At 61.9% G+C, this 24030-nt stretch overlaps 1 protein-coding gene across 5 annotated transcripts in view; it reads left to right on the top strand.

Moving 5' to 3' along the window:
* LDB1 (LIM domain binding 1) overlaps positions 1 to 23047 on the top strand; it is a 49243-nt gene extending 26196 nt beyond the window's left edge. For 2 of the 5 annotated variants that reach the window (XM_037904246.2, XM_037904247.2), the window contains exons 2-11: positions 13390 to 13492; positions 14277 to 14321; positions 14812 to 14887; positions 15190 to 15292; positions 15866 to 16038; positions 16553 to 16675; positions 17033 to 17116; positions 17737 to 17860; positions 18253 to 18401; positions 21544 to 23047. In XM_037904246.2, coding sequence (XP_037760174.1) covers positions 13390 to 13492; positions 14277 to 14321; positions 14812 to 14887; positions 15190 to 15292; positions 15866 to 16038; positions 16553 to 16675; positions 17033 to 17116; positions 17737 to 17860; positions 18253 to 18401; positions 21544 to 21774 — 1211 coding nt within the window. In that variant the 3' untranslated portion in view covers positions 21775 to 23047. Of the gene's footprint in view, positions 1 to 13389; positions 13493 to 14276; positions 14322 to 14811; positions 14888 to 15189; positions 15293 to 15865; positions 16039 to 16552; positions 16676 to 17032; positions 17117 to 17736; positions 17861 to 18252; positions 18402 to 21543 lie in introns of those variants that run through there. The other 3 variants (XM_043551093.1, XM_037904245.2, XM_043551092.1) reach the window with 3 other exon arrangements.
* Positions 23048 to 24030: the final 983 nt, after the last annotated feature.

Here is a 24030-nt window from a genome sequence, read left to right as displayed (position 1 = left end):
CGCTCCCGGTGGCTTTGCCAGGGCCCCGCTGTCCCCCCCACCCTTTGGTAGAGGGCTCCCCCATTCTCCATGTGTGTGCGGTGATGGGGCAGGTGTTGCAACAGGGCAGGCCAGTGTCCACAGGGACTAGACTGAGAACCCCAAACTCATCCCACTAGTGACTTTCAGTGAAGTACAATGAACCCCTGGGTCCAGGATTCGTGCCATCCACCTGTTGGCCCCAGAGCCATGTTAGTGTAGCACCCTCCCTTAGAGGGGTCTCACTCTCGGTTCTGAAGCATCCACTGTCCGAGACAGGATCCCAGACTGGATGGACCAGTGGCTAGATCAGACATGGCAGGAGGCCCAGGCACGACCACTTACAAATTAACGACAATAAATAGACAAAGCATTGACCTGATGTGGGATGACGCTTCTGCTGTTCGTGGCCAGGGCTGGAAGGGGTGTGCGGCGACCCACCGGCGGTGTAGGCCAAGCCCCAGAAACTCCGTACTGAGCTGGAAATCCTGCTCTCCGGTTACACTGGAAGCTCTCTGGGGCAGGGACTGTCTTTTTGTTCTATGGCTGTTCAGCAAGTAAGGTTCTGCTCCGGGATGGGGGCTCATTGGTGGTACCACGGTACAAATTATAGTAATCCTACATCTGTTGCTGTGAAATGAACATGTGTGGGAGTGTTAGGCTGGTGGCGTTCTATCCGAGTACCCGTTGTGACAGCCCTCGATACGGTCCCGCAGACCCAGGGGGCTCCCTGAACAATCTCGCCCGGGGCACCCCCACGGAGCAGCTGTCTGGGTGGGAAGACCTGCTGCCCTATAGCAGGGGAGTGGGACTCCGGGTGAATCCCACTGGGTGCTAGCTGACCCATTCTGGCTAGCGCCGTAACTCTCCAGGGTGGAGCAGATTGTGTAGCATCACACACATGCTAAGTAGGTGGAGTTGAATGTGAACACCCCCCCCCGGCTTGCCAGCTAGCACGTGTTGGAGTGTTCACTGGACTGTTCGAACACATTACCTAACGCCTCTAACAACCTGTCCTCCGACCCTGTATTGATTGCCTTAGCCATAGCGCCTGGGTGCTGGAGTCATGGAGCGGGACCCCAAAGGATGGTTCCTGCTCCAACGACCAGAGAGACCGGGTGATGCAGACAGACCGGAGAGGAGAAGAAAACAATGGGAAAGGACTGGCCAGCATGCTAAGCAGTGGTCTCAGGCTGGGACAGGCTGTTGGCCAGTTGTCTAGCCCAGCTTCAGCTGTAAAGTCCGTGGGGCAGGGATAGTTTGCTCTGTGTCTGTCCAGTGCCCGGCCCGCTGAGGTCGTGGTCCGTGGCCGGGGCCCTGGGGCTGTACCACAATACGGGTGATGTTGATAGCAGAACACGGCCTTTGGGAAAGCTCCCCGTGAGTGGTGCAGCACGGACCGTCTCTTCTGGCATACCCCCAGTCCAACAATCGGCACGCGACTGGTAGCAAATGGATGGAGGTTGGAGATGACCCTTCTGGGAGGTGAGCCTGTGTTCCCTGGGATGCCACCTGGGGCTTCCTTCTCACAGTAGCATGTGGAGGCCCCAGCTGAGCAAGGCTCTGTACCTACTCACAGTGGGCACGTCCACACTGCAGCGTAAGCCCAGGGTTCAAACTCGGCCTCTAACCTAACCCCTCTTCCGCCTACACGCCAGTTGCACTAACCCAGCCTCGGACCCAGGGCCGCATGGGGGCGGAGAGTCTGACCCTGAGTCAAGCCGGGACCCAGGGTTCAAGCCCTGTTGCTTTGCAGTGCAGACACAGCCCCACTGGACCCGTGCTCTGGGAGTTCTCTGAAAGTGTCCCACAATGCCCCGGGCTGACTTCCTTTGTCCTCTGGCAGTCGAGTGTTCCCGCGCACAAAGGGCCAGAGCGGCCCCGTTTTGGGAGGGTGCTGGGAAGTCTGGGATATGCAGGGACAAGTCCAACCACCCATAACGCTGGGTAGACGCTGGGGCCTGGGCTCAACAATTCCACACCTGGGGTTACGTAGGAGGGGAGCCGCTCACGGCCTAGGTTAACAAACCCAGGGTCTGCTCCCCCGAGCTCTACTAACCTGGGGCTTGCGCTCAGTGTAGACAGACCCAGTAAGAGCGAGAGTCTACCCCGCAGAGCTCCCAGCCTAGACAGACAAAGAGGTGATTATGGGAAACTGAGGCACAGGAGATTAAGTGACTTGCCCAGGGTCCCACGGTAAGTGAGAGTTGCGTGGGGATCTGGCTCCCGAACCCGGTTCATGCTACTTCCCCTGTCAGATTCTTATAAGTTGTCTTCTCGCGCCTTCCGCTGGGAGCTGGGATGTTTGTTCCTCTGTCCTGTGTAATGAGTGCCGTCTCTGATACCCGCTCTACCAGGGGACTGTGCCCTGCGTATGGGGCTGAGCCTGGGGCGCTGTAGCTAGTTTTCCAATTTAAAATAGCGAAACTATTTTATAATCTGCGCCCCCCCCAAAGAAACGGGGGTCTTTCTGTGTAGTTGGGGTCATTCCTGGGAAAAACCTGTTTTAGATTAAGCCCCCAAAGCTGCAGTCAGAACCCAGGATGTTGCCCTGTGCAGGTGCCCCCTGGGTGCGGTGGCGGGATTGGGGCCAAAGCCGTTGGGGCCTTGATTTACACACCTGCTTGCACCGGTTTCATTAAAGGTCTGGTTTTAAACTGGCTCAGGTTTGTATGTAGACAAGGGCTTGGTCTAGAGCCCGGCTAATAACACAGGCAGCCCCCAGAGGCTTCCCTCCAGGGCCCTCTGTGTATTGGGAATTAAAATAATGGGGGTGGGGAGAAATGCAGTGTGGATCCACAGCTTGTGAACCCCAGGGATACGGGTCTGTCTTCTTCCCTTCGGAGTGAGGGAGGCAGGCTGTCTTGTGGGTCAGGCCATGGACTGGGAGATCTGGGTTCAGCCCCTGAGTGTGTGTCCTTGGCGGAGTTGCCCTGCATCTGGTCTGCACCTGTGAGATGGGGATAACATCACAATGACCCAGCTAGGGCTCCTCTGTCACCACTGCACTCTGCTGCACAGAGACACCTGCCTTGCTGTGTGTCATGAGCCCAGTACCGCAGGTAGCTGAAGGAGAGTCCCGGGTCCCTTTGGAGTAGGAAGTCCCGAGTTCTGTTGTCACTGTTGCTGGGAAATTCTGAATCTCTCCTGTGTGCAGCAATGAAGTGAGAGGTGCCTACAGATCGGCGAAGATCCTTAACTCCCTCGCAGGGAGGTGTGGGGGTTGCTTAATATTTGTCCAGGACTTGGTAGATGGAAAGCTCTACGGATCTATTGGGTGGGGGGGAACCCACAGTATTTGGGTTGACTCAATGCCTATGTCTGCTTGTTGTGACTTGGGCCTGTAGTATCAGTGGGTGTCTCTCTGGGACCCAGAGCGGCAGCTGCCCTGCTCGTTGGACTCGTGGGTTTGTACATTTGGGCTCTCCCTGCTGGGGATACTTCCTTTGCTCTGCCAGCTGTCGCCAGTCAGCATTTGGGGGCTGGGTGGGAAATTTGTAACCTCTTCTGTTTGATCTTTGTTCTCTTCCCTTGCCCTTCCCTGGATCTGTGTCCTCTCCCAATCCAAGCACTTGACAAACCTAGGGTCCTCGGTTCAACAGACCACGGCCTGGAGTGGAGAGAGTAGAGGAGCAAATGACTACTGGCTGTTTTTTCTAGTTTGTTTGCTTTGTGCCAGTCACTTTGCTGCCTCTCCCGCAGAGCGGGTCAGTTTCACGGGGTTGTCAGCTTTCCTCATTTGATCTCGAGGCTGGTACTTCTGGTGGTTTTCTCAGTCCCAGCTCTTGGAGTCAGGAGATTCGGGGCAAACTTTGGCTTTTGTTACAGTAAATTTCTAGGCCTTGTGGGAACGGAGTACATCCTGAAGCTGTGACCTGAGTGTGACCGTAAAGGCTCAGAAACTAGAAAGCAAATGAAAAGCCCCCCAAATTCATTGTTTTTGAAAGAAATCTCATGATTTTGGGTGGCCTGACTCACAGGTTGGAACACCTGGGCTGGCGATGCTGGCTTCCCTCGTGCACACTGGGCGGACTGATATCGCCCCATGTACAGGTGGGGAAAGTGGCGCACGGGGGTGAAGTGACTTGATTAAGGCCACACGCTGAATGCCTGGCAGAGGCCAGAATTAAACTCCAAAGTCCTTGGCTTCTGGCCCTGGGCTCAGCTTTATGGACCACGTGTCTGTTTTTCTCTCTGTCAAGGGGCTTGTCGTTCCGTCACTCAGGAGATCAGAGTAGCGGATCGTTTAGACCAGGATGTGTCCCTGTTCACCCTCCGAGTTCCCTTCTTTATCCCTGGAATACGGGAGCACCCCCTCGTGGTCAGAGGTCTCTCTGCGGCACCCTGCCTCTCTTTTCCCCCTCTTCACTGGGCACCAGAAAGCCACCTCGTCCCCTGTGGGATCGGGGCTGACCGAAGTTCCCACGTTCTGCACCATATGCAGCCTGGCAGGGCTTCTCCCCAGCGTAACAAGCCCTCGCTGCCATGCCCGGTCTCCATTAAGTAGGTTTGTTTGTTTTTCCAGACAAGCACATAACAGTCAAAACCCAGTCCTCAGCTCACGCTTTGTCCTGGGGCTTCTCAACCTCCCTCCTGGGATCTCTGGGAATCCTGCTCCATGTAGAGCCCGTGTCATGGAAGTCAGTGTTTATAAGGCCAGTCTATTTATGAGTCCCTCTGGGGGAGAGAGAGAGACGGGAAAATCCCCTCTGGGCTCTGGGCACCTCTCGGCCGGGGCAGGATGCTCCACACGTCCCAGCAGCTTCCCCCAGGGCGAGGATCCCACAGCCGGATGCCCAGCTGAAGGAGGGACGGGTCAATTTTTTAACGCGTATCCCACCTGTTCCTGCCTTTCCGTGGCCAGCTCTTTGGGCCTGCCAGTGCCCTGCACCGGGAACGCTCCCACGGCTACAGCACGAGCGCCTCATAGTACAGCTGTACTGGACGGGTGTGTCTGCTTTTCCTGACTTTTACGTGCCTCGCTGCACAGTCATCGGGTTAAATACACCATTGGGTTTGCAGAGGTACTTTGCTTCTTTATCATCTATAAAGAAGACCTGAAAGCTGGGGGCTTTTCCACCTTAGACCCTGGAACGTCAGGTCCCCCTTCTCCCTGTAGGTCATTCAGACCCATGGAGAGGGGGCTCCCTCCAGGCCGGGCTACGTGAAGGGATTTGCACTGGGGTAACAAACGGACGTAAAACTGATGGAGTGAGTTCCACCATGCCAGCCCCGACTGAAACCTGGGTTTTGAACCAGATTGACCCTCACTTGTGTCAATGGAGTGTAAGTCAGGCCTGGTCTGACATATAAACACTAGATCAACACAGACACATCGCTGAGGGGGTGCGAGCGCTGTTGTGAAGCTGTCCCAACCCCGGTGCAGAGGCAACAAGGTCGATGGAAGAATTCTTCTGTAGAGCAGACATGGCCTCACTAATTTCCTCTGCTTCCAAGAAATAGCCACTCAGCTCCTATTTATCCCTTTAAACTTTCCATCTCTTTAACAAGATCCATGCTCCACCCTGTTAGACGCTCCCCGCCGTTGAACAGTCTCAGAGTTCTCACTCCCTGTTCCACCCCGTGTCTCGCTGAGCCCTCTCCGAACCAGGGTGCTTGGGACAGGGTCCCTTTGACCATTCAGCACCACACAGAGCTATGGAGCTGACCAAATAACGCTGCTGGGCTGTTACAAACTAGAAAAATGCCCTCGCCAGCAGCCAGTGAGAAAACCTTCCAGGCAGCGGGCAGCTTTCCTCTTCAGGAAAGGGGTTTTTGCCTTCGTGGCAGTGAAGAAAGCCTTCCCTGGGTGATCTGACCCAGCGCTATCCTCCTGAGTCTGCCACCAGCATGTCTCCCCAGAGCATCAAGGCAAGATTAGCAAGACTCCGGCCCAGTTCCCTGCTGCTGTTCTGAGCCCCTGGGGGGCGGCAGCAGGGAAGCTGTCAAGAATTACACTGTGGCTGCTGGGGGACAGCTGGAGCGTTGTCGGGGAGCAGAACCCATAACCCTGAGGCCAGGGAGGCGGCGCAAGGGAGACCTCGTCTTCCCCCCCGTCAGGAGGCTCTGCATAGGGCAGATGAGAGAGCAGGGAGCCTGTGGACTTCATCAGACCCCCGCCAGCTGGATACGGACGCCCCAGAACAGGTACGAGGATGGCACCTGTCAGTAGCAATCCCAGCACGTTCCTCCTTCCCTGGCAGCTGGGGGGGTTGGGCTTGATCACCAAGGCATTACCCTGGAACTCACTCTCCTCCCCCTTTGTCTGGCGTATTGGTCTCTGGCTAGTGGGTCTCAGGCCTGCCTGAGTGTGTTAGTGGACTGCACCGTTCAGGACTGGCTGGAAAGGCAGAGAGCCCCTTCGACGGCACTCCTGTCCCTGTTATTTCATTAGTTTTATTTGGTTTCCAGGTTCTGTGGACTCCCCTGTCTTAGGCTGGGCGGGGAGGGTGGAGAATCCTTTAGCAGTGCGCAGGCTTTGCCCACCCACTTCCTGGATCCCAAGAGGACCTCCTCCCAGGACTGGGCTGGAAACACCAGCCTGCTCGCAAGCCCAGGTGGGGTCCAGGTGGGCACCCTCCCGGCACATGGAGAGTGGAGATCCCAGCATGCCGTGCTGCACCTTGAGACAAGCAGTTCTTATTTGCAGCAGGGTGGAGTGTTGCATGCTGGGACATGTAGTCTCCAGGAGCCACCTCAAGGACAGCTGGCTTCCTATCGGGGTGAAGCTTCAGCCCCTCGCTGTGAGCTCTCGGTGAGCGGATTTGATGGAGCCGTGTCTCTGAGCTCCCCGGTACGCTCCTGTCTACTGCACCGTGATGGGACAGTGCTGGAAGCCCCGAGACTCAGAGCGTTTGGATGAAGCTGCGTGTCGGGGCACAGGGCAGGCTGCAGAATGGGAGGGGACGGACTTCGTAAACAACCCAACCCTTCCATCTCTAGCAGCGATGTTTGCTCCGGGAGCCCTGGCCCGGGCTCAGCAACACCAAGCGGAATCTGGGGCGCAGAGTTCCGATTCCACTTCCAGGAGAGACGCGCCAGGAGCCATGATTACTCGGTGGGGGTGTGTCACGGAGTCCCCGGGCGATGCTCTGGAACTGCTCCCCATGAAGCCAGGCAGGGTCCTGGGGAAGCCAGAGGGTCCTGCACCCCAACGCCGCAGTCAGACGTGACTCTCAGCCAGCCAGTAAAACAGAGGTTTATTAGACGACAGGAACACGGTCTAACACAGAGCTTGTAGGTGCAGAGAATAGGATCCCTCAGCTGGGTCCATTTTGGGGGGCAGTGAGCCAGACAACGCTGTCTGCACTTCACTCCATGTCCCCAGCCAGCCCCAAACTGAAACTCTCTCCCACCCCTCCTCCTCTGGGCTTTGTCCCTTTCCCGGGCCAGGAGGTCACCTGATTCCTTTGTTCTCCAACCCTTTAGCTCTCACCTTGCAGGGGGGAAGGGCCCAGGCCATCAGTCCCCAGGAAACAGGGTGTCGGCCATTCTCCGTGTCCAGACTCCTGAACAAACCTGCCCTCTAGGGCTCTGCAACGATCATACACCCTTATCCCACCCCCTAGATACTTAAGAACTGCCTAGGGGAAACTGAGGCACCCCCACAGTATTCAGAGGAAACATTAAGAACAGTCCCACTTTGTCACAGGGTGACAGAAATGACAGGGCACCCCCAGGGCCGGCATGTGCAACTGCGCATTCCTGTCACGCTCTCCACTTGTCTGTTACACTGCCTTGGGTCTTGTCCACATGGAGAAGTGGTGTCAGTTTAACTTAATTTATTCCTGACCCACTCTGGATTATTCCAGGTTAGCTTTGGACCATCAGGAATCAGTGTAAACCAAACTGAAATCAGCCACTCTTGAACAGAAATTGGAGCGTGCACGGAAGGGTGTGCACTGGGTAACTCAATCATTACAAGTCACACCTGGCCTTAAATCACTGCAGGTCCTCTGTGCAGACAGGCCCTTGTACGGGATGGTGAACTCTTTGGGCAGGTACCGCATCCATCCAGCACCTGCACAATGGGGCCCTGGGCTTGACTGGCGCCTCTGGGTGCTTCTGTGACATGAGCAACAGCTTTCGGGATTCTGCCTTCAACAGAACACGGAACAGCTTCCTTTGGCGTCCAGGTAGCGGGGGCGGAATGACCCCTGGGGTGTCGCTCCCACGCACAGGATGCTTGGGGGCCACGACCGCGGCTTAGGGACAGAGCGTTAGCCCCGTGTATTACTCGGCCGCAGGCATTCGCTCGAAGCTCAGTGCGTGCCGTGACAATCCCTGAACATCCCTCTCCCCAGGGCCTGGAGAGGACCCATGAACAGCTCCTGCCTGGTGGGTTTCCCCGCTGAGCTAACACCTTTGGGGTGCTGCGGCTCAGACAGCGTCACTTCATTCACAGCATGGGGCTGGGATTAATTACTGGTGTTACGGAAGCCTCTCGTGTGCAGACCCCGGCTGCTCCCCAGACACGAAGGCCGCCGTCGGAGCAGGTGCATAGAGCTTACGGGATACTCGCGGAGCTACCAAGCTACCACAGGCTACCCGGGCCAGCCGGATACAGAGAAACCAAGCAGTGCCCCTCATGCTGTCCTGGTCCGCACAGCCTTCAGAGCTCCCCGGGGGACGGCCAGCACGGGAGCCCGCGGGACTGCTGTTCTGTGCAGGTGCCACGGTAATACCCTGCGCGTGCACGGAAGATAACGTGGTCCCTGCCTGGAAGAGTTTACGGTCTCCTGCCACGTCCTCCGATGGGCGTAAGGACCGACTGCAGGAGAAAGGGGCGTGTCACCGGATAGTGGGTCCCTGGGAGCAGACCAGGCTGAGCTCCTGCACTGAGCGCTTCTCCTCGGGCCACGGCTCCCTCAGGTGTGTCCAGCACGGCGGGGCCCTGATCCAGACACGATCCTTTCTGCGCTCCTGCAGACGCAGGCGGCAGCAGCTGGGAACTGCGCTGTTGTTGCAAGGAGAGGAAATACCACGAGGTGGCCAAATGCTTTTGTTTTAGCGTCCACCGCTCTGTAGTGAAACTGGGGACGGAACCGTCGCTGTGGGTCTCGGCGCCTAGGGGCTTCAGTGGACCGGGGCTTTCCGAAGAGGAGAGCCATCGGTAAGGATGACGGAGTGATTGGGGCGTGGGGGTCTCTCTCTCCTGCACACACAGAGCTGGGGGTTTAGGAGGCGGTGAAGATGCAGGAGTGGAGCAGGCTGGAGACCCGGGCGCTGGCGTGTGGCTCTGTGCGTTGCTTGGCCTCCAGTAACCAGAGTTAAGGGGGTGCTTGGCCAGTGGGGTGGGATGGACGCTTGTGGCTGCAGCTGTGTATGATTGGAGCGTGGATAGTTGACTGGGAAATACAGTGGGGAAAATCTTGCCACGAAGATGTTAGTGGTGATATGGTCCAGCAGTGAGAAGTCACTGGAATTTTTTGGGTACAGAGACCTTGGCGGCTTGGCACCGTGGCAAATGCACCCTTCAAATTTCCAACACCCCTGTTTTGGTCCATGAATTTTGGGCTCCATGCTCCTTTGCTGACCAGCCGCAACCTCAGCGCAGCCCTGGGACAAGGAGACGTCTCGGTTTGGAGCAGCTCCGTCTTTGCATCGCCCTCTGGTGCCGTTCTCCTTCGGCATTCGTGGTCAGAGGCGACTGCGGCGCTTGTCAGCAGCTGATCTCACACGGGAGGAGCATGATGGGCCCTGGTCGCTCCAGCAGCTCTGACACCCCCCTGCTGCTCCCCGAGGCTTTCACAGCCCCGCTGTTTGTTGTTGGGGCAGTGAGGAGGGTTCTTGGGAGCAGCCCCGATAGAGGCCGTGGCCCTGGTGGTTCCAGGGGGCAGGATGATCCTGTGCGGATGGAGGTCGCCCGTCCGTGGGCTGAGCCCATCCCGGTCTGCCTGGCTGCTCCCAGCTCCCATCTGTGCCGCTGGCCCTGTGCCCAGGGGAGGGGGGCTGAGTCACCGGCTTGCGGCATGCAGAGGGAGCCAAGGATGGGAGTGATGGGGTCAGGGAGAATTCCCTCCCCACATCACGCGCCTCCTTGTCTCCAGCTGCTCCGGGGGGAGCAGGCATGCCAAGCCTGGCGCTGGGCTGGGGATCGGGTCCCGCTGGGGCTGCGGGAATGGCACCGGGCAGAGACTGCTCTGGCATTGACCCCGCGATCCAGGCAAGGCGGCCCAGTGGGGCTGGAATCTCAGACTCCCCACGCTGGCTGGGGCTGGATCCCGCTGGGGCTCGGCCCTGACGGGATGAATTACCTGGGTCTGTCGGACCTGCCACCCCGGCAGCTGGGCCCTACGCCCCCTGGGGGGCCTCCCCCCTTGGCCTGGGAGAGAGCGTCCCCTCCTGCTGGGCACGCTGGGCACCTTTCCTGTCCGCTCTGGTGGGGGCAGCTAGGAGAAGCCAGTACCTGCGAACGGGGCCCTGCCTGCGCCTCCCAGCCCAGTGCCAGCTCGGTGCCCGCCAGCCTCGCCACAGCAGGGCTGGGGTCAAGAGAAGGTGCTGGGGGCTGAGGCCCAATTGGTGACCCGCTGCCAAGGGCCCTGCTCTCAGAGACAGGGTCTCCCTCGAGGATGGTGTCTTGGATCTGCCTGTCCGGAGTGGCTCCTCTCCGGCTGGCAGGGGTGCAGTGCTGGTGGGGGCAGGGCTGGGTGTATTCTGGGGGGAGGTAGATATGGGGCTGCCAGCTCTGTGCCGTTTTGATGCCTGCCTGGCCGGCCCCAGGACCAAGCCTTGGGGGTGCTGCGCGAGGCCAGGTTGGCCCTGGCTGAGTGGGCACGAGGCTGGGTTGTTGGTGGAGCTGGCATGTGGGGTTGCTGACCCAGCCGGGTGGCAGAGGGTGCTGGTATCAGTGTGGGAATGGCCAGAGGGCCCAGCCCAACCCCCCAGCGCCCGTGGCTGGAGGGGGCAGAGGGATCTCTGTGAACTTGAGCCCCCGGGGTCGAATTGGGCCCTGAGAGCTCTCGGGGGGTGTTGGCTGGGCCAGTCCATGTGGGCAAAGCTGTGGCAGTCCTTCACCCAGGTATCGGGTACCAAGGGAAACTGAGCAAAGAATAAGGCACAGGATTTTCATCAGTCGGGGCCAGGGGGTGGTTAAGTGGTTACTGACCCGGTGTCTGGAACCCGTGAGATCCTGAACCAGACCAACAAACCCTGCATGGACCCCCCAGCCCCCTCGTCCGTCCCAGAACTGCCCTGCCCCTGCTTGCCAGAGGAGCCAGCGTGGCCCAGGACGGGCCTGGCTCTGCCGTGCGGCGGCAAAGACCTCTCTGAGGTAGCGGCGACCCACTGATCCCTACGAATGCCCTGAGCCTCTCTGGGGCGGCTCCAGGGGTTTATAATGGAGCTGGGAGTCTCGGGGCTGGTTTTCCAGGGCTCGTCAGTGCATCCAGCCAGGCCGCAGACACGCCGGCTCTGGGGCAGGATCCACCGCGCCTCCCCTCCCAGCTGGTCTGTCTCCCGCCTGCTGCCAGAGAGGGACCGGAGGGGCAGGCGTGCCCCACGCTGCCCTGCATTGCTGACATTCCTGTCGGAGCAGCCAGGGGACGGGGTGGGATCCTGGCCCTTGTGCCACCCCCCTGCTAGTCCCCCCCTCCCCCAGCTCTGCCGGCGCCCCTCAGTCCCGACCCGCAGCCCCCTGCTTCCCCCCCCCCCCGCTCTGCCGGCGCCCCTCAGTCCCGACCCGCAGCCCCCTGCTTCCCCCCCCCCCCTGCTCTGCCGGCTCCCCTCAGTCCCGACCCGCAGCCCCCTGCTGTCGTCCCCCCCCCCCGGCTCTGCCAGCGCCCCTCAGTCCCGACCCGCAGCCCCCTGCTTCCCCCCCCCCCCCGCCCCCCAGCTCTGCCAGCGCCCCTCACTCCCGACCCGCAGCCCCCTGCTTCCCCCCCCCCCCCCCCCGCTCTGCCGGCACCCCTCAGTCCCGACCCGCAGCCCCTGCTATTCCCCCCCCCCCGCTCTGCCGGTGCCCCTCAGTCCCGACCTGCAGCCCCCTGCTATTCCCCCCGCCCAAGCTCTGCCGGCACCCCTCACTCCCGACCCGCAGCCCCCTGCTTCCCCCCCCCCCTGCTCTGCCGGCACCCCTCAGTCCCGACCCGCAGCCCCCTGCTATTCCCCCCCTCCCCCAGCTCTGCCGGCGCCCCTCACTCCCGACCCGCAGCCCCCTGCTGTCTTCCCCCCCCCCGGCTCTGCCAGCGCCCCTCAGTCCCGACCCGCAGCCTCCTGCTTTCCCCCCCGCCCCCCAGCTCTGCCGGCGCCCCTCAGTCCCGACCCGCAGCCCCCTGCTTCCCCCCCCGCCCCCAGCTCTGCCAGCGCCCCTCAGTCCCGACCCGCAGCCCCCTGCTATTCCCCCCCTCCCCCAGCTCTGCCGGCTCCCCTCACTCCCGACCCGCAGCCTCCTGCTGCCCCCCCCCCCCAGCTCTGCCGGCGCCCCTCACTCCCGACCCGCAGCCCCCTGCTTCCCCCTCTCCCCCTGCTCTGCCGGCGCCCCTCACTCCCGACCCGCAGCCCCCTGCTTCCCCAGCTCCCCCTGCTCTGCCGGCGCCCCTCACTCCCGACCCGCAGCCCCCTGCTATTCCCCCCCCCCCCCCCCCAGCTCTGCCGGCGCCCCTCAGTCCCGACCCGCAGCCCCCTGCTATTCCCCGCCCCCCAAGCTCTGCCGGCGCCCCTCAGTCCCGACCCGCAGCCCCCTGCTATCTCTCCCCCCCCCCCCCCCCCCCCAGCTCTGCCAGCGCCCCTCAGTCCCGACCTGCAGCCCCCTGCCAGCCCAGCGCTGGGCTCCCCCCAGCTCTGCCGGCGCCCCTCACTCCCGACCCGCAGCCCCCTGCTATCTCTCCCCCCCCCCAGCTCTGCCGGCGCCCCTCAGTCCCGACCCGCAGCCCCCTGCTATCTCTCCCCCCCCCCCCCCCAGCTCTGCCGGCGCCCCTCACTCCCGACGCGCAGCCCCCTGCCAGCCCAGCGCTGGGCTCCCCCCAGCTCTGGTGCCGTCACTGTGCCCTGCGGTGCCATCGCTCAGCGCCCCCTTAGCTGAGCACTGTGCCGTGATGGTGCCCGGCTCTGGGGCAGTTTGCAGAGGGGGCGAAGCTGCCCCCGGAGCAGGCTGAGGTTCCCCAAACACAGCTGGGTCTGTGAGCTCCCAGGCTCCGAGGCCAGCTGAGGAGACCCCGGGGCCACGGGACAGTGTCCTTGGCCCCCGGCGCAGAGCGGGCTCCTTCAGGTCCCTTGGCCCCTCCCGGCCGCACCGCCTGCAGCGGGGGGGGGCTATGCCTAGCCTGATGGGCCCGATCCTGCCGGGGCTCAGCTCGCTCCGTCACGGGCCGAGCGCTGCGGGCTGCGCATCCCACTGACCTGCTCCCCCCACACCTCTCTCTCTCCCGCCAGGCTGTTCCTCTAAGTCATTCAAGCTGTACTCGCCAAAGGAGCCCCCAAACGGCAACGCCTTCCCCCCTTTCCACCCGGGCACCATGCTGGATCGAGATGTGGGGTGAGTGGCGGCTGACGGGGCACGGAGCGGCGGGGGCCGGTCCCCCTGCATGCGTGGGCCGCCCCGAAGCGGCAGGGCGGGTGTGGTGCGGCCGGGGCTGGAAGGTTAGAGACACGCGGGCTGAGGTGCCAGGCGGCAGGCAGGGGCGTTAATAGCCCCGAGAGAGGTGGAAGAACGGCATGGAAGACCCAGTGATCCTGGGGGTGTCCTTGACTCCCCTGGGCTCTGGGGGGAGCTGGGGGGGCTCAGCCTCAGGGTGGCACCGGGGGGGGGTTACTCCCCACAGTGCAATGGGGCAGCCACAGGCACCCATGCACCAGCCCCCTCCTCCCTGGCTCCCAGATCCTGGTGTAAAGCAACAGTGGGCCAGGGCAGGTCCGACCCCCCTTGCTCCCAAACGGGGTCACACACTGTGTTTGGGGTTCATCCTCGGGGTCCATTTGTTTCCCCCCCGACCGGGCACGGGTTTTCCTCGCCGTGCTCTGCCCAGACGGCTCCCATGGCACCTGGTCACTAGAGGGAACCTCCTGTGGGCCCCTTGGGCAGAACGTGCCTCCCGCCTGCTCTCTGCTCCAGGCTGGGCTCGGGGGGGCTGGGCTCCCCAGGCCGTGTGTGGGGAGAATCTGCCCCAGTTCTGGGGGCAGAGAGACCTGCCAGCCTGGGATGGGGGCAGAGAGCCCCGGGCAGCCTGTCACTCGGGGGGCAGGGAGGGGGTGACAACACAGGCTAGGTCTGAGGTTCATGGGGATGTGCCCTAACCGCCCGTCGGCACCTCTCTCCGCAGACCTACCCCCATGTACCCGCCGACGTACCTGGAGCCCGGGATAGGGTAAGAGCTTGCGCTCTGGGAGGAGGCGGGGGTCACTGCTCGCGCTCTGGGGGGGCTCACGCCTGGGTGTGGGAGGCAGCAGGAGCCCTGGTGGTGCCGCCCAACCGGGTGCCAAGAGGGGGAGAGGCTGCTTTGGAGCCCCACGCCAACCCCTAGGCTAAACGAGCCATGGGGCACCGCTCCTCTGCTCGGGGTGAGCGTCCTGGGTCCACAGCTCACGCCACCCTGGGGCAGGCTGTGCCCCAAGGCCCGGTCCTGCCCTCCCTGCATGGAGCACTCAGGGCTGGGGCGGGGAGCGCGGGGGCGGGCGGGGAGCGCGGGGACGGGCTGGGGCTGGGGTGGGGAGCGCTGGGGCTGAGGTGGGGCGCGCAGGCAGGCTGGGGCGGGGGCGGGCTGGGGCTGGGGCGGGGAGCGTGGGGGCGGGCTGGGGCTGGGGCGGGCTGGGCATGGCCGGGCCCCACTGAGAGGCCCCGCTGTGCTTGCTTGGCAGGAGGCACACGCCGTACGGGAACCAGACCGACTACAGGATATTCGAGCTGAACAAGCGGCTGCAGAACTGGACAGAGGTGTGCGGGCGGGGCTGGGGCGGGGGAGTGGGGGACCCTGGGGGCGGGCGGGGGGGTGAGCACCCATGGGTGCTCGTGGGTAGCCTCAGGGTGGAGCATCGCATGCTGGGCCCAATGGCCACACAGCCTGTGTCCACGTTGGCAGAGCCCCTGGCCAAGCCCCTCAGACCGTGCGGGTCTCCAGGGGCCCGAGGGCGTTACCGCTCCCTGTCTCAGCCCAGCCAGGATGGAGGGTCCCAGGTCCCCCGGCGGGGCGGGTTCTCTCCCCTCCCCGTGACGCCGCGCCCATCTCCCGCCCCCAGGAATGTGACAATCTCTGGTGGGACGCCTTCACCACGGAGTTCTTCGAGGACGATGCCATGCTAACGATCACCTTCTGCCTGGAGGATGGACCAAAGAGATACAGTGAGTGGCGGGGGCCCGCCCCGACGAAGCTGGGAAAGGGCTGACAGCCAGTCTGTGCGATGCCACGTGCTGTGCGGGCCGGACTGGGGGCCCCAGCTGCCGCGCTGGGTCTGTGCCGTGGTTCCGGGCTTGGCCCACAGTTACTCCAGGGCAGAGCTGAGCTCCGTGTCAGATCCCGATACCACGGTGATGGGCACCTTCGCAGTCCTGTGGACAGGGGGCGAGGACCCTGCCTGTATGGCCTCAGGGACAGGGAAACAAAGGCAAAGCGGAGCCAGAGGCGGGGAACCCAGGGTGGCTTCCTGCCAGCAGGCGCTCGGCCTCGCACAGCGGCCCTGGGGACGTCTCATCCTGCAGGCTGCCCGCCCTGCACCTCTCACCTCTGCCCCACGGCTGCCGTGTGAGCTGGGTTCCTCTGTGCCTGGCTCCCGGCCCATCGCACTGGAGGATGGGGTGGCAGGGCGGTAGCTGGGGGTGCCTGGCCTGAACCACAGCCCTGCAGCGAGCTGAGCCGGGGCTCCAGGGAAGCCAGGCGTTGACTCTCTTTCTCCCTCTCTCCCCTCCCTGCTGCAGCCATCGGCCGGACTCTGATTCCCCGTTACTTCCGCAGCATCTTTGAGGGGGGTGCCACGGAGCTGTACTACGTGCTCAAGCACCCCAAGGAGTCCTTCCACAACAACTTCGTCTCACTGGACTGCGACCAGTGCACCATGGTGACCCAGCACGGCAAGCCCATGTTCACGCAGGTAGGGGCGGGCGCTGGGCCTGGCTCCCTCGGGACTCTGCAGGGCTGGAGAGCCCAGCTCTGGGCACCGCCGCGGTGCTGGCCCTCGGGAGACGATTAGCCGCCGGGTACTGCCCAGTGCAAGAGGGTATCTGGGGTTCCTGGCCAGCCTGGGCACCCCCTGCATGGCTGTGCCTGCCCCTGCAGCCCGAGATGCTGGCAGGTCAGAGCGTGTTCGGGCGAAGGGGAGACGGGCGCTGGTGCAAGGGGGCCAGCAGGTGCCAGCTGCGTAGGCTCAGGGCACTGGAGTCTGTCTGGGCCACACGGCTGGCAGAGCGGGAAGCCTGTCTCCTGGCACTGTGGACGAAGAGGCAGGCGGGTGAGGCCGAAGGCGCTGCCGTGCATTGCACGCTGGGTGGGAGGCCAGGTGCCGTTTATCCTGCGGGGAGGGGAGCAGCAGATCGGAGCCAGGAGGGGTCGAGGAGGCTCGGCTGGGTCTCGGGGCGTTTGGGGTTGACGTCTCGTCCCCGCCCCAGGTGTGTGTGGAGGGGCGGCTCTACCTGGAGTTCATGTTCGACGACATGATGCGGATAAAGACGTGGCACTTCAGCATCCGGCAGCATCGAGAGCTCATTCCCCGCAGCATCCTCGCCATGCACGTGAGTCCCTGGCTCGGTGCCGATGGCCCCGCGGCTGAGCCCCAAGGCCCCAGCAGGGCTGCAGCCTGGCCCGGGGCAGGAGTCCCTCGGGACAGGGCGTGCGTCTCTCTCCAATAGTTCAAACTCTCACATCCACCCCCGGGGCCGGAGCCGTGTGTGCTGTGACGCTGTTTGCTCAGCTGTCTCTTCACCATGCGACTGTCCGGGGGGCTGCAGACCTACAGGGGATGAGCCTTGGCTCCCCTGGGCGCACAGGTGGGGCAGGCCAGAAATCCGGTGGGGCTGGGGCTGGAGCTGTCCAGGTGCCGTTCCCAGCCCTAGCGCGGCTGAGGTGTCCCTGTCCCCCTGCGCTCCTAGGCACAGGACCCCCAGATGCTGGACCAGTTATCCAAGAACATCACCCGCTGCGGGCTCTCCAACTCCACCCTCAACTACCTCCGGGTACGTGTGTGCAGAGCGCGGCGTGGGGCTCGGCTCTGTCATCGGGGGCCCCAGACTCTTCCTGCCCGAGGGCTCTGGGGTTATTGCCCTGGGGGGCGGCTCTAGGACTCCGGCCTGGGGAGCCCAGCCCTAGAGATGTAGCTGGAGCTCCCGGCACCATGGTGAGCAGAGACCTGAGGGCAGGGAGAGGGGGACCTGAAGGGGTGGGGGAGTATTCAGGCAAATATGGCAATGCATATTCATGAGCTGTGCACGTTGTAGGATGTTGTCATGCCCACCAGGACCCCCCAGTGATTAGTGGCCTGTTATTGCCCCGGGGAGTCCCACCCACCTGGGGGACGGTCCAGAGCCCAGCCTGCTACCGTGACACAGCTCGTCTGGAGCCTGGCGCCCACAGGGACTGGGGCAGCCCAAGGGACCTAGGCAGGCAGCCCAGCCCCTGTGGTGGGGGCTGGTGGAGAGGATACGTGGGGCTGGTGCAGGGGGGCCTGGGAGAGGCTGGGCCCGTGGGGCGGGGCGGGGGGGGCGCTGGGTGTCCTGATGGCTGCATGCGGCTGTGCCCGGGGTCCTGGGGGGCGCCGGCTCGGACGCGGCGGTGGCTGAATCTCTCCTCCCCCCAGCTCTGCGTGATCCTGGAGCCGATGCAGGAGCTGATGTCCCGGCACAAGACCTACAGCCTCAGTCCCCGCGACTGCCTCAAGACCTGCCTCTTCCAGAAGTGGCAGCGGATGGTGGCGCCGCCAGGTGAGACCCTGGGGCCCGCAGCACCTGGCGGGGCGGGGCTGGTGGGGAGACCTGCCCTGGGAGGGCCGGGGGGCTGGTTCTGTCTCTGACCACCCAGGACGGGGCTCTCGGCCGCCCCCCCCCGGCTGTGAGTGCGTGGTCTGAGGGTGCGTGGCAGGGAGCAGCGTGGGCTGCGGGGGACTGGGTGTCAGGACTCCTGGGTTCCGTTCCCAGCCGTGACCGTGGGCGCGTCTCCCTTCCCCTCGGCCCCCCTGCCTGGGCAGTGGGGCTGAAAACCAGGCAAGTGCGGTGGAGAGAAGGGGAGCGGGGGCTGGGCAGGGTTCCTCGGGGTGAGGATGGGGAGCCAGCTCCAGCCCAGCCTGGTTAACAGCCGCCCCCCCCCGCCCCCCCAGCCGAGCCGGCACGGCAGCAGCCCAGCAAGCGCCGGAAAAGGAAGATGTCGGGGGGCAGCACCATGAGCTCCAGCGGCGGCAACGCGAACAACAGCAACAGCAAGAAGAAGAGTCCGGCCAGCACCTTCGCCCTGTCCAGTCAGGTACCTGTAAGCATCCCGTTTCCATTTCTCTTCCCCGTCCTGCCGAGCCGCCCCCGGAGCCCTCGCCCAGGCCGGGCCCATAGAGCCCTGTCTCCAGGGGCTGAATGTGCAGGAACCCTCCATGTCCCGGCCCCCGACGGCCAGTTCCCCTGCATCAGGCCTGAGCTGGGGGACGCACTGGGGCAGAGCCGGCAGGCCACTGCCTGGGGCCACGTGGGATCCCAGGCTGGGCCCGGGGCGGTCCTGCCGGAGCCCAGCAACTCCAGTTTGCATAGAATCATAGAATAACAGAGTTGGAAGGGACCTCTGGAGGCCATCTAGTCCAACCCCCTGCTCAGAGCAGGACCAACCCCAATTAAATCATCCCAGCCAGGGCTTTGTCAAGCCTGACCTTAAAAACTTCCAAGGAAGGAGATTCCACCACCTCCCTAGGTAACGCATTCCAGTGTTTCACCACCCTCCTAGTGAAAAAGTTTTTCCTAATATCCAACCTAAACCTCCCCCACTGCAACTTGAGACCATTGCTCCTCGTTCTGTCATCTACCACCACTGAGAATAGTCTAGATCCATCCTCTTTGGAACCCCCTTTCAGGTAGTTGAAAGCAGCTATCAAATCCCCCCTCATTCTTCTCTTCCGCAGACTAAACAATCCCAGTTTCCTCAGCCTCTCCTCATAACTCATGTGTTCCAGTCCCCTAATCATTTTTGTTGCCCTTCGCTGGACTCTCTCCAATTTCTCCACATCTTTCTTGTAGTGTGGGGCCCAAAACTGGACACAGTACTCCAGATGAGGCCTCTCCAATGTCGAATAGAGGGGAACAATCACATCCCTCGATCTGCTGGCAATGCCCCTACTTATACACCCCAAAATGCCATTGGCCTTCTTGGCAACAAGGGCACACTGTTGATCATATCCAGCTTCTCGTCCACTGTCACCCCTAGGTCCTTCTCTGCAGAACTGCTGCTGCCGAGCCATTCGGTCCCTAGTCTGTAGCAGTGCATTGGATTCTTCCGTCCTAAGTGCAGGACTCTGCACTTGTCCTTGTTGAACCTCATCAGATTTCTTTTGGCCCAATCCTCCAATTTGTCTAGGTCCCTGTGTATCCTATCCCTACCCTCCAGCGTATCTACCTCTCCTCCCAGTTTAGTGTCATCCGCAGACTTGCTGAGGGTGCAATCCACACCATCCTCCAGATCATTAATGAAAATATTGAAGAAAACCGGCCCCAGGACCGACCCTTGTGGCACTCCGCTAGATACCGGCTGCCAACTAGACATGGAGCCATTGATCACTACCCGTTGAGCCCGACAATCTAGCCAGCTTTCTACCCACCTTGTAGTGCATCCTTCCACCCCATACTTCTTTAACTTGCTGACAAGAATACTGTGGGAGACCGTGTCAAAAGCTTTGCTAAAGTCGAGGAATAACACGTCCACTGCTTTCCCTTCATCCACAGAACCAGTTATCTCGTCATAGAAGGCAATTAGATTAGTCAGGCATGACTTTCCCTTGGTGAATCCATGCTGACTGTTCGTGATCACTTTCCTCTCGTCTAAGTGCTTCAGAATTGATTCCTTGAGGACCTGCTCCATGATTTTTCCGGGGACTGAGGTGAGGCTGACGGGCCTGTAGTTCCCAGGATCATCCTTCTTCCCTTTTTTAAAGATGGGCACTACATTAGCCTTTTTCCAATCTTCCCGGGACCTCCCCCGATCATCATGAGTTTTCAAAGATAATGGCCAATGGCTCTGCAATCACATCCGCCAATTCCTTTAGCACTCTCGGATGCAACTCGTCCGGCCCCATGGACTTGTGCACGTCCAGCTTTTCTAAATAGTCCCGAACCACTTCTTTCTCCACAGAGGGCTGGTCACCTTCTCCCCATGCTGTGCTGCCCAGTGCAGTAGTTTGGGAGCTGACCTTGTTCGTGAAGACAGAGGCGAAAAAAGCATTGAGTACGTTAGCTTTTTCCACATCCTCTGTCACTAGGTTGCCTCCCTCATTCAGTAAGGGGCCCACACTTTTCTTGGCTTTCTTCTTATTGCTAACATACCTGAAGAAACCCTTCTTGTTACTCTTAACATCCCTCACTAGCTGCAACTCCAGGTGTGATTTTGCCTTCCTGATTCCATTCCTACATGCCCGAGCAATATTTATATACTCATCCCTGGTCATTTTGTCCAATCTTCCACTTCTTGTAAGCCACTTTTTTGTGTTTAAGATCAGCAAGGATTTCACTGTTAAGCCAAGCTGGTTGCCTGCCATATTTACTATTCTTTCTACACATCGGGATGGTTTGTCCCTGTAACCTCAATAAGGATTCTTTAAAATACAGCCAGCTCTCCTGGACTCCTTTCCCCGTCATGTTATTCTCCCAGGGAATCTTGCCCATCAGTTCCCTGAGGGAGTCAAAGTCTGCTTTTCTGAAGTCCAGGGTCCGTATTCTGCTGCTTTCCTTTCTTCCTTGTGTCAGGATGCTGAACTCGACCATCTCATGGTCACTGCCTCCCAGGTTCCCATCCAGTTTTGCTTCCCCTACTAATTCTTCCCGGTTTGTGAGCAGCAGGTCAAGAAGAGCTCTGCCCTAGTTGGTTCCTCCAGCACTTGCACCAGGAAATTGTCCCCTACAGTTTCCAAAAACTTCCTGGATTGTCTGTGCACCGCTGTATTGCTCTCCCAGCAGATATCAGGATGATTGAAGTCGCCCATGAGAACCAGGGCGTGCGATCTAGTAGCTTCTGCGACTTGCCGGAAGAAAGCCTCGTCCACCTCATCCCCCTGGCCCGGTGGTCTATAGCAGACTCCCACCACGACATCACCCTTGTTGCTCAGGCTTCTAAACTTAATCCAGAGACTCTCAGGTTTTTCTGCATGTGGATCCCAGCCCCACCTCTGGGGCCCGCAGCCGAGCAGTGACCCGGGTTGGGGGAGGTTGTGTACGGCCCAGCAGGTAACGCGCTGGGATCCTGCTGGAAATAGGTTGGCAGCGTCGGGCATAGGGCCGTGGGAGAGGGGCCGTGGGGGGCCCAGGGAAGCGGTGGCTGGGAAGGAGGTGGCACTCGGGGCTAGAGCCTTGTCCCGTTGAGAGGAGGGGGGGCCGGGGCTGCCTCTGCCTTGATTATGTTTCGGGACCGTCTCCCCTTTCAGGATGTGATGGTGGTGGGCGAGCCCACGCTGATGGGGGGCGAGTTCGGCGACGAGGACGAGCGGCTCATCACCCGGCTGGAGAACACGCAGTTCGACGCCGCCAACGGGATCGACGACGAGGACAGCTTCAACAACTCGCCCGCCCTGGGCGCCAACAGCCCCTGGAACAGCAAGCCGCCCTCCAGCCAGGAGAGCAAGTCGGAGAACCCCACGTCGCAGGCCTCCCAGTAACGGCCCGCCCGGCCCACGCCGGCCAGGCCCATCCACCTGGACGTTTGCAAAGGAAAGGGACTGGGGAGCGGATCGGCGCTGCCTGGTACCAGGGTGTGGAGACGCCAGCCGCCCTGCCCCCGCTCTCTGCACTCCTGCTTTCTCATGGGGCCCCCTCTCTACTCCACCCCCTGGGAGAGCCTGCATTCCCTCTCCCATGTTCCCAGTCCTGCCCTTGCCAAGTGGGAGAGCCCGGCCCCGGTGGGAGGGGGGGCTGCTTCCGTGGCTCCCGCCCGTTACTACCTGACACCCTCCTTTGATGGGGAAACCAGCAGCTGGCAAGCACCCGAGGACCACGGGTTGGGGCTCCCCAAGCTGCGGTACACTGAGGCTGGGCGTCTGCAGGGCCCTGCCGCAATGGGGAGCGAAGTGAGTGCGTCGCTCCAGCCCCACAACCCACCAAGCGGCTGCTTCTCCCGTCCCCCTCCGAGCTGGCCCCTTGCAACTGCAAGCATGCCGTAGGCGGGGTGGGTTGATGGGGCTTTGGGGCAGGTAGCCATTCGGGAGGCTCGTCCCTGTCTGGCGGCTGGGGAAGCGGCAGCCAGGCACGGCCGCGTTTCCCTGCTCGCCTGGCTGGGAGAGGTTTTGCCCTCGGGAGCGAGAGCGCGGCGGGCCGAGGCGGAGCGTTGTGTATATAGAAACCCGCGACGGAGAGAATCCCCTGAAACCTGGGGCTGGAATGGGAGGAGGGGCCCGAGGCTCAGAGGCCGCAGTGGGAAAGCGCCCCAAGTCCACGCCTGGCTTCTGTGCCGTGCCTCTCGCTCTGCGTGCGTCGGCCTGGGCCCCGGTGCAGCCCCGGGCTCCAGCCCCCACCTGTTTTTTTTTAAAATAATATTAAAATTGTAAGTTTAAAAAAAATGGAACCCCCCGCCTTCCCCTGGTCCCCCCTCCTTCTCCCCCCTAAACCTGTCCTGATTTTTGTACAGGCTTCTAGATCTCTTGGGAGTCTTGTTTTATATACAGTTCAGAGAGCTTCAAACCAAGGAGAGACTTTGCAGACTTCCTTTCTAATCCCTCCAGGGGTGGGGGGAAGCCCCCCACCCCTCCCTCAATGTAAATCTTGTGTGCTGTTGTCCCCACTCCCCCCTCCTCGGGTTTGTGTACCTCGTGCTTGTACATTTCCGCGCTGTAGACGGTGTATGATCCTGTTCTTTCAATGTGTTCTCACTAGAGCAGCTGCCTCCTTTGATGTTAGGGGAAACCAGAAGAATAATAATGATTTTTAAAAGGAAAATCCTTCCCCGGCTTCTTCCGAGCAGGCAGGCGGGTGGAAGGGGGCGCCGTCACCAGTTCACGCCTGGGGCGTCCGCGGGGGGTGGGACAGGCAGTACCATGTGGTTGGCCGGCACTCTGCTGAGGGAGGGGTGATGGCTGCCCACGACCCCGCGGTGGGGCAGGTGAATTGCTGGGTGCCCAGCCGGGATGGGGCCAGGGCAGAGCAGCTCCAGCAGGGCTGGTTGAGCCTGGTGTGGGCAGCGGGGGGGGGCCTGTAGGAAATGGGCAGGAATGTGGGGGTGGGTGTTCTCTGCTCCCACCCTTCGCTGCACAGAGCGTGGTAGAGCAGGTGCCATCAAGGGGTGCCCTGTGGGCAGGGCGGGGGAGCGCGGGGGCAGCAGGTCTCTAACAGCCCAAGGTGCCCCCGTGCCCCGGCGCCAGCCGGTGGCTGCAGCCTGGGGTCAGGCCCCTGCTCCGGGCTGGGAGACGGAGACGGTGAATTTCCCTGCCGAACCTGCAGTGTTTGGTTCCCAGTGACCACCAGGGGGCGCCTCTGCCCCACACCAGTGCCCCCCATCCCTGTTCTCGGGTCACCCTGTGGGTCCCTCGGGTGGCCCCCTCTGGGGAGGGGGGCTCAGCGTAGGTTCCATCCCCTGCCCCCTCGGGCCACTTCCTGCCTTCCGGCGGCCAAACCCACTCTGGGGGGCCTAGGACTGGCGGCTGGGGACAGAAGGGCCCTGGCTCCCAGTGCCGGCTGGCTGCTCTGCGCGTCCCCAGCCCGACTCCTTCCCTGGCCCGAGCCGGGGGCTCCTGCTGCGAGGGCCCCGGGCAGATCTGAGCCCAGTGGGGAGCCCCATCAGTCCTGCTTGCAAGGCCCAGGGGAAAGCGCCGCCCCCCGCATTGGAAAAGTGTCCTGCAGGGGGCAGCACCGTCCCTCCACCATCCTGGGCCCCGGGCAGCTGGCCCAGACAAGCGCTCTGGCTGGGGGGAGTCATTGGAAAG

The sequence above is a fragment of the Chelonia mydas genome, chromosome 7 (assembly GCF_015237465.2).
Source record: "Chelonia mydas isolate rCheMyd1 chromosome 7, rCheMyd1.pri.v2, whole genome shotgun sequence".
Taxonomy (NCBI): domain Eukaryota; kingdom Metazoa; phylum Chordata; order Testudines; family Cheloniidae; genus Chelonia; species Chelonia mydas.
This window is presented reverse-complemented; position numbering and strand designations above follow the sequence as displayed.